At 32.9% G+C, this 14,644-nt stretch overlaps 2 protein-coding genes across 4 annotated transcripts; both read left to right on the top strand.

Annotated features, from left to right (window-relative positions):
* Window positions 1–1,411: 1,411 nt before the first annotated feature.
* On the top strand, window positions 1,412–14,058 carry LOC131029074 (uncharacterized). 3 transcript variants are annotated; one of them, XM_057959477.2, is made up of 7 exons: window positions 1,412–1,893; window positions 5,541–5,623; window positions 12,199–12,282; window positions 12,367–12,883; window positions 12,972–13,181; window positions 13,262–13,662; window positions 13,769–14,058. In XM_057959477.2, the coding sequence occupies exons 3-6, from the start codon at window positions 12,206–12,208 to the stop codon at window positions 13,640–13,642; spliced, it is 1,185 nt and encodes a 394-aa protein (XP_057815460.2). In that variant the 5' UTR covers window positions 1,412–1,893; window positions 5,541–5,623; window positions 12,199–12,205; the 3' UTR covers window positions 13,643–13,662; window positions 13,769–14,058. The 3 variants fall into 3 exon arrangements, with proteins under 3 accessions (XP_057815460.2, XP_057815461.2, XP_057815459.2); XM_057959478.2 differs by having other exon boundaries at window positions 1,413–1,820; window positions 12,196–12,282; XM_057959476.2 differs by having other exon boundaries at window positions 1,413–1,893; window positions 12,196–12,282.
* LOC131875837 (uncharacterized) lies at window positions 7,523–11,362 on the top strand. Its single transcript, XM_059220527.1, has one exon. The coding sequence runs from the start codon at window positions 7,523–7,525 to the stop codon at window positions 11,360–11,362; it is 3,840 nt and encodes a 1,279-aa protein (XP_059076510.1).
* Window positions 14,059–14,644: the final 586 nt, after the last annotated feature.

Here is a 14,644-nt window from a genome sequence, read left to right as displayed (position 1 = left end):
TCCCAGATCTTCCCAGACACCATCACAAACACAGGTAGGAGAACACCACCCACTAGAGAAAGAACAGAAAAAAGGCCATAGACAGGAATCACCGCACACCCCTGAAGGCCAAAAACAGAGGCCACAAAAAACCCATGCCTAAACGCCTCCATTGTTGCCGTAGCCTCCACTCCTTCCTCTGTACCAAACTCCTCCACCCACCAATCCAACAAAGAAGAGCCTCAATTAGACAGAGTATGCGACATGGAAGGTGAAAGGAGGAGAGGGAGGAAATCATCCTCATCCGTAGTACCGTCTTCCCCATCTTCTGCAACTCCTTCGCACGGAACCCCTCTCACTCCCGCTCTCCCACTCCCACTCTCCATTTTTTGTTTACTAATATTTGTTATGCATTTGTGTCTATCCGGATAAAAGGTAGAACATAACATATAACAAGAGAATTTTGTCTTTTTTTATCTTTTGAATAGGATGCAAATTTGGCCCATTCAATATCTATAATGAAACTTTGTATTTTGGTTGATATGATATTAAAATAGATGCAACCCTATGATCATCATCTACCAATAAAAATATAAAAAAAAACTCTTTTCAATTGAATCTATGTATAATTGTATTTATTATTGATATAATATTATGCTCATATAACTAACTTTTTAATATAATTTCCTAACAATTATATTTGCTACAATCATTTATTTTTGTATTGTTAATAGTACATATTTTAATCAATTTTTATATATCTTTTATTAGTTCCTGCCCATGGCAGGATACTATTGCATTCATGTATGTCATTTTTTTTTATTAGAGCAACCAATCATTATAAAGAATTTAATTTTTTTGAAAACAATTCTATAGTTTATAATTACTCTTTAATTTAATAAATTGAAAAAATCTCATTTATCTTTCTTCTTATTGGCTTATGCTGGCAACAGTAAGTGTGAAAATCAAATTATTTTTTATTTTTTAATAAATATCAATTGGCATGCAGAGCATCAATTTACATTAATTGGCCTGCACGACATTTGCTGGCAATCATTTGCAAATATTAAAGGCATTTTAAATGTTGTCATTGAATGAATGTTACGTGAGTTTTATGTGCTTTGAAGTTGGTTTAGTTTAGTTTGTATGTAGTGTTTGCCAAAAATCATTTCAGAACATAGTGTGTGAGCTTGGATATACTTTGGAAGGAGGGTTTGTATTTTTGTAGATTGCAGATACTGGCTAGCAAACAAGAGTGGAAATTGTAAGATGCATTGACAGTCATCAATGTTTCTTTGTCTTCTATGTATTTTTTTTTTGTTGTCTTTGAAATCTAGTGTCTTCATAAAATCTTCAGAGCTCATGGGTTAGGGCACTGTGTTAAGGAATGTGAGAGCAAAGCCTGAGGTCTTTTGTCAAAATGTGAATACTCCGTGTCATTTTGATTCTTCTACCAGGTGTTCTGCCATTCCTTAGCCCAGTGCCCTAATTGGTGGGGTCTGAAAAAAGGAGAACAAAAATTAGGAAAAGCAAATTTTTTTGACATTTTGTTATTCTTTTGTGCTTGGGACATGAAATTTGATGTTTTTTGAGTGATACATACAGTTTGATGTTTTCACTGCGCGTTATTTTTTCATGATAATGATATAGACTACAATATGTCTTCTTCTGGCAACAATGTCTCTCAAATTTTGTTAATTTCTATTTTATTTGTGAAGCTAAGTTGTACATTTTGATCCTTGTCTGTGAATATATGCACTAAAGTATTCCGGAGTTTGTTTGTAGCAGTTACATATCCTTGGGGACAATATATGTAAGGAACGTTAGAACAAATGTGCCAGGTAACAAAGAAAGGGCCAAGTGTACTTTAGCTCTGGTCTCAACGGCCATACGCAGTGGTGGTTGATTTTTACCGTATGGTTATGAATCTCTCATCTCTTTTTCGAAAACCTACCAAAAAAATCTGTTTTGAAAGTGTCCATGGAAGATAAGTTGTGCTTTTTTTCAATTAAATTGATTTTTAGCAGTTGGTTTCTGTCATTTTTTGGGGTTTTTGCTTTTGGTAAGATAAAGTTTCATTTTCCCTAAAATTTTTAGCTCATTTCAAATAGATTCGAGGGTTTTTCTTTTTTATCTGTCATAGCTACACTACAACTTTCTGGAACTAAACGGAAGCTTTATTATCAGCTCCGTGGACCAAAATCAAGAACTTTGTTGAAAACGAACTTGAATTATGCTCTCAGTAGTGTAGCGTGTCAATTGTTACAAGTACAACACTCCTTGCAATCCCTTGGATTCTAGTTTGAGCTTATTACCAGATAAGGAGATCTATTACCTGGGCTATTAAGAATGCTATTGTCTTTGGGTTGTCTTTTTGTATTCCTTTGCACTTGGGTGTCTCATGCATTTGTGTTTGATCTGTTTTGGAAACGTATACTGTGGATGAATCTGCGATGACTTACTGCAGGTGGCTGACTTCAAGGTCTTGGATTTAAGTCTCTTTGTTTTCCTACAGCAGCTTTATTTGACTGTTTTCCAGCTGCTGTTTGTGACTGCTGGAACTATCTCTAATTCTTCCTATTTTGCATAATTTAATATTAGAGAGAGGGAGTGAGAGATTAGCGAGTGGGTTGTTTAATTGTTTTATTATTATTATTATTTAAATTTTTGACCAGCTTCTTAGGGCCATAGATTTCTACCCATCTAAACAAACTGGATTGTGGATACCATAAGTGCTGTGAATGTGAAACCCCAGTGACTGAGAAATACAATGAGATTATTGCAGATTTTTGGATTAAGACTTATAAAGATATGGCATAGTGCTATCCTCTTTGGGTTGCCTTTTTGTATTCCTTTGCACTTGGGTGTCTCATGCATTTGTGTTTGATCTGTTTTGGAAATATATATTGTGGGTGAATCTGCGATGACTTACTGCAGGTGGCTGACTTCAAGATCTTGGATTTAAGTCTCTCTGTTTTCCTACAGCAACTTTATTTGACTGTTTTCCAACTGCTGTTTGTGACTGCTGGAACTATGTCTAATTCTTCCTATTTTGCATAATTTAATATTAGACAGAGGGAGTGAGAGATTAGTGAGTGGGTTGTTTAATTGTTTTATTATTATTATTATTATTTAAATTTTTGACCAGCTTCTTAGGGCCATAGATTTCTACTTGTCTGAACAAAGTGGATTGTGGATACCATAAGTGCCGTGAATATGAAACCCCAGTGACTGAGAAATACAATGAGATTATTGCAGATTTTTGGATTAAGACTTATAAAGATATGGCATATCAATACCAATTGATTTTCCCCAGCTTCACATTGTCATATGTTGCTCCACTCTATTAATGACTGGAATTGTTTCTCTGCAATGTTTTTCTGATTGGACTGTTTTGGGTGTTGATGAATTAAGTTATGACTTCAAATGAGCTAAGATATAGTGGAGCATAAAACCCTGTGTGATTGAACATCACTTTCAGCTTATCATCAGCTCCTTGGATAGGAATGAGAAAAATGACTCTGTTTTTAGTTATTTTGCTTTTGGGAGATTTTCATAGTCACATATTACTCCTATCTCTTAATGAGCAAAATGGCTCTTTGGAGTACCTTGGACAGAAATTTATGTTTTTTTCCCTATGTTGTTTTCAATTACTTTTTGTGAGCTTCTCATGGCCACATATTATTCCTCACTGTAAATGTGAGTAGAATTGGTTAACCAGAGTATTCTGTTTTTAGGATCATACAAATAGATTATGTTCTTGCAATCAATTTACACCATAGAGCCACACCTGTAAATACATGAAAAATGAGAAACTCAAAATAATGTCAAATATATTTGATTGAAAAAAATGAAGTTTCTGTGAGAAAGATGGTTTGCAAATCTAATTCAAATAAATATCTAAATCCTTGTAACCTATTATTAACCACCTTCATGTAGAAATTTAAAATTTTGATCAGCGCACAAAAAATCAAATAGGTTTGTTGAGAGTGGGTCTCTCTTTCTCTCTCACTTTCGAAAATAAGCATTCCACCAACGGTGGAAAAAAACCAAAAAATGTATTTCTTTTGTTTGAACTTTGAAGACTGAATGCATGGAGTTCAAGAAAATTGGATGGCAAACACTTCAATGCGTGTATGTGTGTGTTTATTACTGAATGGTGGAGTTACATTGGAGTTGTAACTACAATATTAGTTATGATCTAGAAATTTCATTGTTTACTTTCTAAGAACCCTGAAGAGAGGCAATTATGAATTCACTTTGTCTAAAACCACTTAAATTGACTGCAATTTAAAAGATTCACAACACGCCTCCAAGATAACAATTCTTACAGATTTCTTCTAAAATAGCACATCAAAATTTACTAATATGATTATCTATCCATGTGCATTTTTTTTTCTCAAATTCAAGGAACATGTTATTATCCAAAATTACATAAAGTAACAGATCACATAAATTCTAATTTTAAACCAATTAAGCTATCATGTACTCAACTCCTAACCAGTAATTTTAGCAGTTAAAAAAACTTTCAAGACATTAGTTGGGTATTTTTGACGGTGGCCTTAAATTTTCTTTGCAATTGTGTCATCTATTTGTAAGAAAATCCAGATTTTTTTACCTTGCGTTTCCTCTAATCTTTTATAATTTGGTTTTTCCAAGCATTGGTAGCATTTAACAATTCTTATACTAACAGTCAAACTCTACTTTCAGGCTGGCATTTTATTCACGTAAGAATATATTTTAGTGTAAGAGTTTTCTTTAAGTCGAGAGCTTTTGTAAGTATCCTGAGTTTAGTTCCGAACTTTCTTACTCTAATTTACCATTCTTAATGATTATTCATTATTTACAATGCTAGAATAGTGGCATAACTTGCAAGAAACCAAGCTGATTGGTTTCATAGGTAACCAGTTAAATACTATCAAAAAAATCTATTCCTTATAGTTAGCAGTCTATAGTTTGCTTTCATGTTGCAAAATCAAATTTTAAGCAAACAACTGTATTTTGAAATTGATGTTTCAATGTTTCTTGAATTTCAAAAATTACTATGATAAAATCTGGCATCTTAAAGTCCTTGTGGCCTTAAATTTTCTTTGCATTTGTGTCATGTATTTGTAAGAAAATTCAATTTTTTTCCCTTATGTTTCCTCTTATCTTTTATAATTTGGGTTTTCCAAGCATTGATAGCATCTAACAATTCTTATACTAACAGTCAAACTCTACTTTCAAGCTGGCATTTTATTCATGTAAGTAGATATTTTAGCATAAGAGCTTTGTTTAGGTCAAAAGGGCTTTTGTAATTATCCTGATTTTTGTTCCGAACTTTGTTACTCTAATTTACAATTCTTAATAATTGTTCATTATTCACAATGCTAGAATAGTGACAGAACTTGCAAGAAACCAAGTTGATTGGTTTCATAGGTAACCAATTAAATACTATCAAAAAAATCTATTGTATTTTTTTTATATGATGGTCTGATTTTCTGTAAAATATTGAAATATTCTATTATTATTCTTCTCAGTAATTATGAATACTGATATGTTTCTCCTTTTGTTATCCATAGAAAAGGAAACTATTAATTGCAAATAGCAGCAACATTTAAGACAAGGAACAAGTCTACTGAATTATCAAACACCATATTACAAGGTACGCTTTTTCACTCATTTTCTATTCCTTATAGTTAGCAGTCTATAGTTTGCTTTCATGTTGCAAAATCAAATTTTAAGCAAATAACTGTATTTTGAAATTAATGTTTCATTGTTTCTTGAATTTGAAAAATTGCTATGATAAAATCTGGCATGTTAAAGTCCAATATACCTTGATATTAAATCTAGTTACGTAACAATATAAAAAGAAGATTGCTTTCCTGGCAATCATATCATAGTGGCAATGTCAATTTTATCAACTAGGAGAAGACATCACACGTAGGGAGAGTTCTCAAAAAATAAAATAGGAATTATATTATATGAAAAATTAGTTAGCAAACAATAAAAAACAAAGATCAGTTTGCCTACGATTATATGATTCTAACAATATTGATTTTGTCACCTAGGAGAAGATATCACGAAAAGGAAAACAGTCTCCTAGTAACAAACAAACAAAATTTACAGCTTCTAGCCACATATACATCATACTTACAAGGTCTCATTTGTTTAAGACAACAATTGTGCATTTATCAAAAAAAATGAAGAGATCAAGAGAGCAACTAGACAAACAAAAAATAGAAATTATTGACGTAGACAACTACAAGATTACAAGCAAACCTCAAATTATCAGCATTGACAATGTACTACAAAAAGAAGCACTATATAGAATAAGTGCATTTACATACAATATTGGAGATTGCCTGTTTGACTCATTATCATACCTACTAAACCATCAATACACATCAACACAACTGCGGATGGGAACCATTGATTACTTCTTAAGTTGCCTTGCAAAAGGTGAAATAGAAGCAATCAACTCATTTAACCATGAACTAAATCCTCAAACTCTATATGAATTACACAAAATACAAGATCCTGAGACATACTTTCGAAGAATGCGATTAACAGCAAAACCAACTACAATTGGCCAAGAGAATGGATTATGGGGAGACATATTTTGTATACAATGGCTATCCAAGTGGCTAAATATACAAATATGTCTTTGGTCAATGTCCACAGGGAAAAAGTACTACCATTCCAACCCATCACCAAATAGACAATCGTATTCCATCCTCTTCCATGATGCAAATCCACTTGCAGGACATTTTGAGCCACTTTTAAGATTACAAACACAAAATCTGCAATTCCAACAAACCATAACGCTGAGAGATGTCAAAACATCTATCAGAACTAATACAAAGGATGAACTAATAAAATTTACAAAAAGGCAAAGGCCAGAAAATAGTAACATGAGCACAAAAAACAAAAGCCCAAGAAATATCAACACAGATACACCTAAAGAATACAATAGACGAAAAACAAACTCCCAATCAATATTTTCATTGCGCCAATTGAAGAAATTGATTAGAAGTACCAAAGAACATGAAACAATGAACCTAGTAGAACCACAAAAAGTCGAACATATAGATACAATCCTGAATTCCGAAGATCAACAACAAATGCAAAACAACCATACACCAATATGTTCAAGTTCAAAAAAGAGGATAACACTATCGCCAATAGAAATTTTCCAAACTGCAATCCTAGACACACCAAAACATGCATGTTCAATTTGCCAACTACTATGTTTCAAAAAAGACATTAGAATTTTCACAGAAAAGCAAAAACATACATACAACAAACTACTCAAATCCAATAATGTCGTATTAACAAATTCAATTTGTCGCAAATGCCATATTGCATTAAAACAATCAATTACACCTAAGTATGCTACACCACATAATATGCAACAAATAAACCATTGCACTATGTACAAATATTAACACAACTAGAAGAACGCCTTGTCTCACTCAGAATTGCATTTGCCCAAATTTGGGAACTAGGATACAAAAGATCTCAAATGGGATTAACAGGCTCTATCATCAATGTTCCAGTTAACATGGACATTATACAAAAAGCATTGCCACAATCAGTTAGCAATACATCAACAATTGCTGTATCTCTAAAAAGACGCTTGGAATATAAAAATGCATTCCAAAAAGGAATGGTGCGACCAAATATGGTTATGCAAGCTCTTGACCAATTAACAAAAACTACATTGTACATAAAGGAAAATGTTGAAATAAACAATGATTGGAAACAAGCTCTACAAAGCAACAATGAAAATGAAAATAATGCTGAAATTAGTGCAACTGAAATTGAGTCAGAAAGTGACTTAGAACAAGAAAATCCATCTGAAACTTTGATACATGGATTCACTGAGTCTGCATGTGTACATAGAATGCAGGATAAAATCATAGAAATTGCACCCACACAAGATAATTACCCTATTGGAATCTTTAAAGACAAATATGCTGAGGAAATGAACTTTCCTACACTTTTCTTCGGTAGCCCACGTGATGATGACATTGTCAAAAGATTTAGCTACCAAAAAACTGCACAATGGGAATTGTCAAATTCACAAAGACATTTCGCATACCATACAACCAACCTATTTTTCAAAACCATCAAAATACTTATACAACAAGTATTGTCTACCATGTCGATTAGAATCCGAAAAGGTCAATTGAAAGGTAGAAAGCTACTAGCAAAAGACGTCAAACATAAACCAAACCTAGAAAAATTGTTGAAATCAGATATTGGCTATGTTGACTTCAAAAGAATAAGAATATCACCTGACTACATACACCAACTAAAGAAAAATGTATTTGCAATGATACGCCAATTAGGACCACCAACTTTTTTCCTCACTTTCACTAGTGCTGAACAAAATTGGAATGCTTTAACAAGCACACTTCAAGAACTCCACAACATGCATCAATCAACATTGCAACAAGAAGAAGCTTACAACATAAATCAAATAGATAAATTTCAACTCATCAAAAGAGATCCAGTCACTTGTGCACGCTACTATAGACATAGAATAAATGCACTGAAAAAGCTAATAAGTACAGATGACTCTTTCTTTGGAAATGTATTCGACTACTTCTCTGTAACTGAATTCCAAAATCGAGGCAATGAGCATGACCATTTTTTGATATGGGTAAAAGATGCACCAATTTATGGAAAACATAGCAATTCAAGTATTATAGAGTTCGTTGACAGGTACATTACTTGTGCAACCGAACACCTAGAACCTAGCATAGCCATACTACACAAGCATCATCATACAAAGCAATGTAGGAGATCAAAAAATGGAGCTTGTAGATACAATTTTCCACTCCCACCAGTACAAAAAACTACGATACTAGAACCACTAACAGAAAAGAATGAAACAATAATATCAATTGCCAACAATATTTTTTCAAAATTGCAAACAACAAACTATAACATTTCATTCACCTTCCAAATGTTCTTAAATCAACTAGACATTACCGAAGATGAGTACATAATTGCTTTGAGGTCTACAATCCATAGACCCACTCTCTTCTTACAAAGGAAGCCATCAGAAACATGGAACAATAGCTTTGGGAGAAAAATCCCACAGCTTTGGAAAGCAAACACAGATGCACAATTTGTGCTTAATGCATATGCTGCAGCAATGTACTGTAGCTCATACATGGCAAAGGTTGATAAGTCAATGACACAAGCATTCAAAAGAATACGCAAAGAGCACCAACAAGACAATATTGATGCAATAAAAATGATAAGCAAACTTGGAAACACCTTGCTCAACCTACAACAAATGTCATCACAACAAGCTGCTCACATTGTTCTATCACTTCCATTGAATTATAGCTCAAGAAAATGCATATTTATTGACACAAGATCTGACAACAACCGCACATTTATATTGAAACCTGTCGAACTATTAAATAAGGAACCAGATGAGTCAGAAAATGTAATCTGTAACTCTTTAATTGACTACTACATAAAACGACCTCAAGCAATTACACACATTTGTCTTGCAGAATTCGTCTCAAAGTACAACAAAAAAGGCAACAAAATCAATGCAAAGACTAAACCAAATGTTATACGCTTTATCAATTTCAACAAACATACTGATTTAGAGAATCATTGTAGAGAACAATTACTACTCTACGTGCCTTTCATAATAAACGAACATACATTGAAACAAAATGTCAATACATGGGAAGATGCCTATTTACTTCATGAAAAAACAATTCAAAGAAACCGTACAAAGTTTACATACAATATAAATGCTACATGGGGTGACATTGAAAAAGCTATTCATGAAATTAACTATGAAGACAATAACACTCATACCCAATCCTCCATAGGTCAAACAAGTAAACAAAATGAACAATATGACATGCATGAAGATATGCAAACCGTACATTGCAACAAAATAAATAACATAGCCCCCAATGCATTCGAAATTTCTCAACACCCACAAATTATGGACAACAATGACTATTACAAATTGAGGCAAATGTTAAACAAGGAACAACAAACAATTGTCAAGGACATTATAATGAAAAAATTAAAAAACATTAAAGCTCCATTGCACTTGTTCTTGACAGGGGGAGCTGGAACTGGAAAGACTTTTACTGCAAAGTCCATTTACCAAGCACTTCTTCGCATCTACAATAACTCAATTGACAATGACCCAGAGAAACCAAAGGGCCTAATAACTGCGTTCACAGGAAAAGCAACATACAATATAGGTGGAACAACATTACATTCAACATTTCACATACCTTTCAACAAGTCAGAATTTGTTCCATTAAACACTGAAACACTAGATGCAATGTCTAAGCATTACTATCAATTACATGTACTTCTTATAGATGAAATATCACTGGTAGGATCAACATTTTTACGCTACATTGACAAACGATTACGTGATATAATGCAAACGCCTACTGTATACTTTGGAAATCTTGATACAATTTTTTGTGGTGACCTTTATCAAGCACAACCTGTACTTGACTCTGTTGTATTTGAAAATGCCCCAACTTCAATAGAACTAATGCCTTACAATTTTTGGAAAGACAACATAAAATGCTACTCATTAAAAACAACAATGCGGCAAAAAGACGCCAAGTTCATCTCAGTCCTCAACAAAATTAGAATAGGTCAACAAACAAACGATGATTTACAGTATCTAAACTACTTTTGCTTCCGCCCACCACCCATTGACCCAACATTCCCTTTTTTATTTTATAGAAGAAAGGACGTTGATATCCATAATAATAATATGCTATCCATCATACCTGGCAAATTAATAGTATTAAATGCAATCGATGAACAAGAGGAAAACAACAATGCGATCCGTCTATACAACCATACAACCGCTCTACCAACTCAAATAAACTTAAAACCAAATATCCTCGTAGAAATCTTCGTAGGAAACTACAACACACAAGACGGCCTGGTAAATGGATCAGATGGAATATTTAAAGCATACACAAAACACCAGGATTTTGATATTATTTGGATAAAATTTAATGACTCAAAAATTGGACAACAACAAAAGAAAAAACTGGCACATTGCTATGTCCAGCACATTGATAAAGATTGGGTGCCCATACTTAGAGTTGCTAAGCCCATACAGAAAATATTGACGAACGTAAAAATTGTTATTCGAAAACAGTTCCCAATACAAATAGCATGTGCACGAACCATACATCGATCACAAGGACTCACAATGCAAGGCCTAGCTTTTGACCCAACTGGCATAAAACAACATGGTTTAACATACACAGCACTTTCGCGAACAATATCTATTGAATCTTTATTTCTTCTCAAACCTCTAAATCCAGCAAATTTCAAAGTCAAACAAAAGATATGCCTAGAAATGTCTCGCCTCGAATAAGATGCACAATGGCAATTTGAAAATGAGATCACATGTTCAAATAACACATCACAAATGCTTTTATGCACATTAAACACTCGTAGCTTAAAAGCCCATATAAATGACATTGTCAATGACTATGATATAATGTCATCTGACATCTTGTGTTTGCAAGAACTACACATGAATCCCTCTCAAACCAACAATGTCTTTGAACAATTTCATAGTCATGCTATACATAACATACATGGCATATCAACCTTAACTAAAAAACATTTGTTACTGTCCAGAACAAAAGAACACAAAACAACAAATGTTGAGGCCATAACTGTCACAATACTTCAACCTAACAATGAAATCAATATCTGTAATATTTATGCAAAACCCAATGCTCCAATACTAGAAATTACCACAATCATCAATGAAGTAGTTACATATGCAAACACAGTAAATCCTCTATACATTGTAGGAGATTTCAATATTGACATGTGCAATAAAAACAAAACTACAAAAATCCTTCTACATCAAATGCAACTACACAAATTGCAATTTCTATTAAACGAAGCACACAGTCTAAACAAACCATTAATAGATCACATTTGGTCCAATTCTGCTGCAAATATATGTTCTATATACAAATCAGAAGCCTATTGGACTGATCACCTTGCTACTTTCATAAATATTCATCATACCCAACACAATAATATCACCTAATACTATAATAAACATGTCACCAACCACAACCACAACCCGCCCAGCTAGCAAACATTATACAAAAACAATATAGTCTTATATAGTCCAATCCAAAATTATAATTATAATATTATAACACAACTATTTGTACACTTTTTTAGCAGCAAAGCAATGGACCTGAGCACAAGCCCTACAAAACAAGCTCAGTTGAAGCAAGAACAGCCAAAGCAACAACAAACACCAAAAAGGTAAGCACATAGCTTGATTTCTATTCAATAAATATTTATACCCAATTTCCCAGTATTAAAAACATCTGATTTTATTTGCTATAGATCAAAAACAAAAACACAAAATTGTATGTCAATTGAAGATTTGAATGCAAGAAAAGCCGGAAACATGTTTGAAGGTGATGTTCTTGTAGTCTATAAAGCAACACTAGACAAAGTGAACAAAACACGCGAGGTTTTACGTGCAGATCTAACAGATTTGAAGGCAGAAATGACAATTACATTGAATGTACCCAGTAATCTTGTCCAACAATATGAAAACAAGATTATTCCAGGATCAGGAATATCTATAACAGGATTTCAAATCACTGCAAAAACAGACTATGATCGCGGAGATTGCGATTGTATATTGATTTTAAAAGAATCATCTATGGTGGAGACCAAACCAAGTATTTGTAAGCAATACAACTTCATTCCGGGTACAACTATCAAACAGTTACTCACAAGCACAAATGAATATGCCACTGGAACAATTGGTGCATTGGTTGTTGCAACAAAGAAAAAAGTTTTTCAATACATGATTGAAATCAAAGATGGCTTCAGCGACATGGACAAGGCAACGGTACGAAACTATCCTCATTCTTCCTTACATAATCTTCTTTATTTTTTACTCTCTTTTCAACAAAACTAATTTTCTTACTGGTAAACAGCTGCTATTACATCCAAATTTTGCACACCACTACTTAACAATTGAAGAGAAACTCAAAAGAAATGAAATCCCAGCAATGCTGTTTAGAAACATTGTTAAAAGAACAGATTTAAAAAACACACTTCGGACAGGTTTATCAACAACTATATGCACATTGAATGATAAAAGAACAATTGACAGACTCAATGCACTACTACATACAACATTTCAGGTACTTATTTCCACACTATTCTACTCTTCAATTTATAATAATATTTTTTCCTCTTGCTAACAGTTAAACTTATCTTGTAGGTTCATGGGATCTTAAAAGTAATAAATCCTTTTTCCAATCCATTTCATGCATATTGCCCCAAATGCAACTATAAGTTCGACGACTATGGAATGCTTGAAGAAGAAACTACCCATTGCACAATATGTCATAAAGATATCAGTTACAAATACTCTCTCCATCTCAGCGCAACTATCACACTTGACAACAATGAAGCTATCCATTGTTCTATTGAACAACCAATAATCCAACAACTTCTGCCTGCTCTTGAAAGCATGACCTATGAAGACTACATCAAAGATAAATCAGCAATAATATTTATGCTAAGAGACTTTACAATCACAGGTTCTTTCAGATTGAACCAAAACAATACCATCACCGAAGCCAGACACATTGATGAATAGCCGGCAACTGCTACAGAAAGGTAAATACAATACTTTTACACCTCTTCTATTTCATACATCTCTATACATTATGACATTTAATATAATACTAATTTTGTGACACTGATCCAAATAAAAAATCTGCAGGGACATCATCATCTAAAGCAAAAGAACGATGCATTCTACTCGCCATGGCCATATCGTCTTTGAATTATTGTTTTCAAAATTATAATCTAGCCTAGTTTTATATACAAAGAACAGTAAAAAGTCATGTCTTTTGTCTCAATCGAAGAAACATATATGCGTAATTACTTTAAAGTCACTAATCGGCTCAGACAACTATTATGTTTTGAATAGTGCTACTATCAACACCTCTATATGTATTTTGCACTTATGTCTTATCAAAACTAAATATTTCCAGCTCTGCTATATCTATCATAATCATTGTTCAATACTTCACATTCCTTGGCACACAATAAGCACCTTATAGGTCACATTATTAGACATTTTGGCTGTTTTCTCAAGCTCTCATGTCAATTGATACTTCATGAAGTTTTGCTTTGCCATAAATACTAGCTTACCTATGTGGACAACTATTTCTGTTATTTATAATCTTCGATTATTGTTTAAATTCCTATAGTTTCAATATTTATACAATTTTTTAAAACTTCAAGATTCTTTATCCACAAATAATAATATTCAAAACAAAAATAAAAAGTTATTTCTTTTTGCATTGTACAAAAGACATTTGAACACAACTATCATGTTTCATAATCTTAACCAATTTTATTCATGTATTCATATAAAAAATCTTACCATGGTATACATTTTATAATAAGTCTATATCCATGCATTTTTTTCATTGCATACTACACGCACATATCATAAATTGCTATGTCTTTTCCTTCTACAATTCTTTTCACCTTCATTCACTACCCACAATATTACTTGCATTTACAAGTATACAATAAATAAATTATTCAACTTAATAAAACCCTTGCAACATTCCATTGTCTTTCAATT

Source organism: Cryptomeria japonica, chromosome 5 (assembly GCF_030272615.1).
Source record: "Cryptomeria japonica chromosome 5, Sugi_1.0, whole genome shotgun sequence".
NCBI classification, from domain to species: Eukaryota; Viridiplantae; Streptophyta; class Pinopsida; order Cupressales; family Cupressaceae; genus Cryptomeria; species Cryptomeria japonica.
This window is presented reverse-complemented; position numbering and strand designations above follow the sequence as displayed.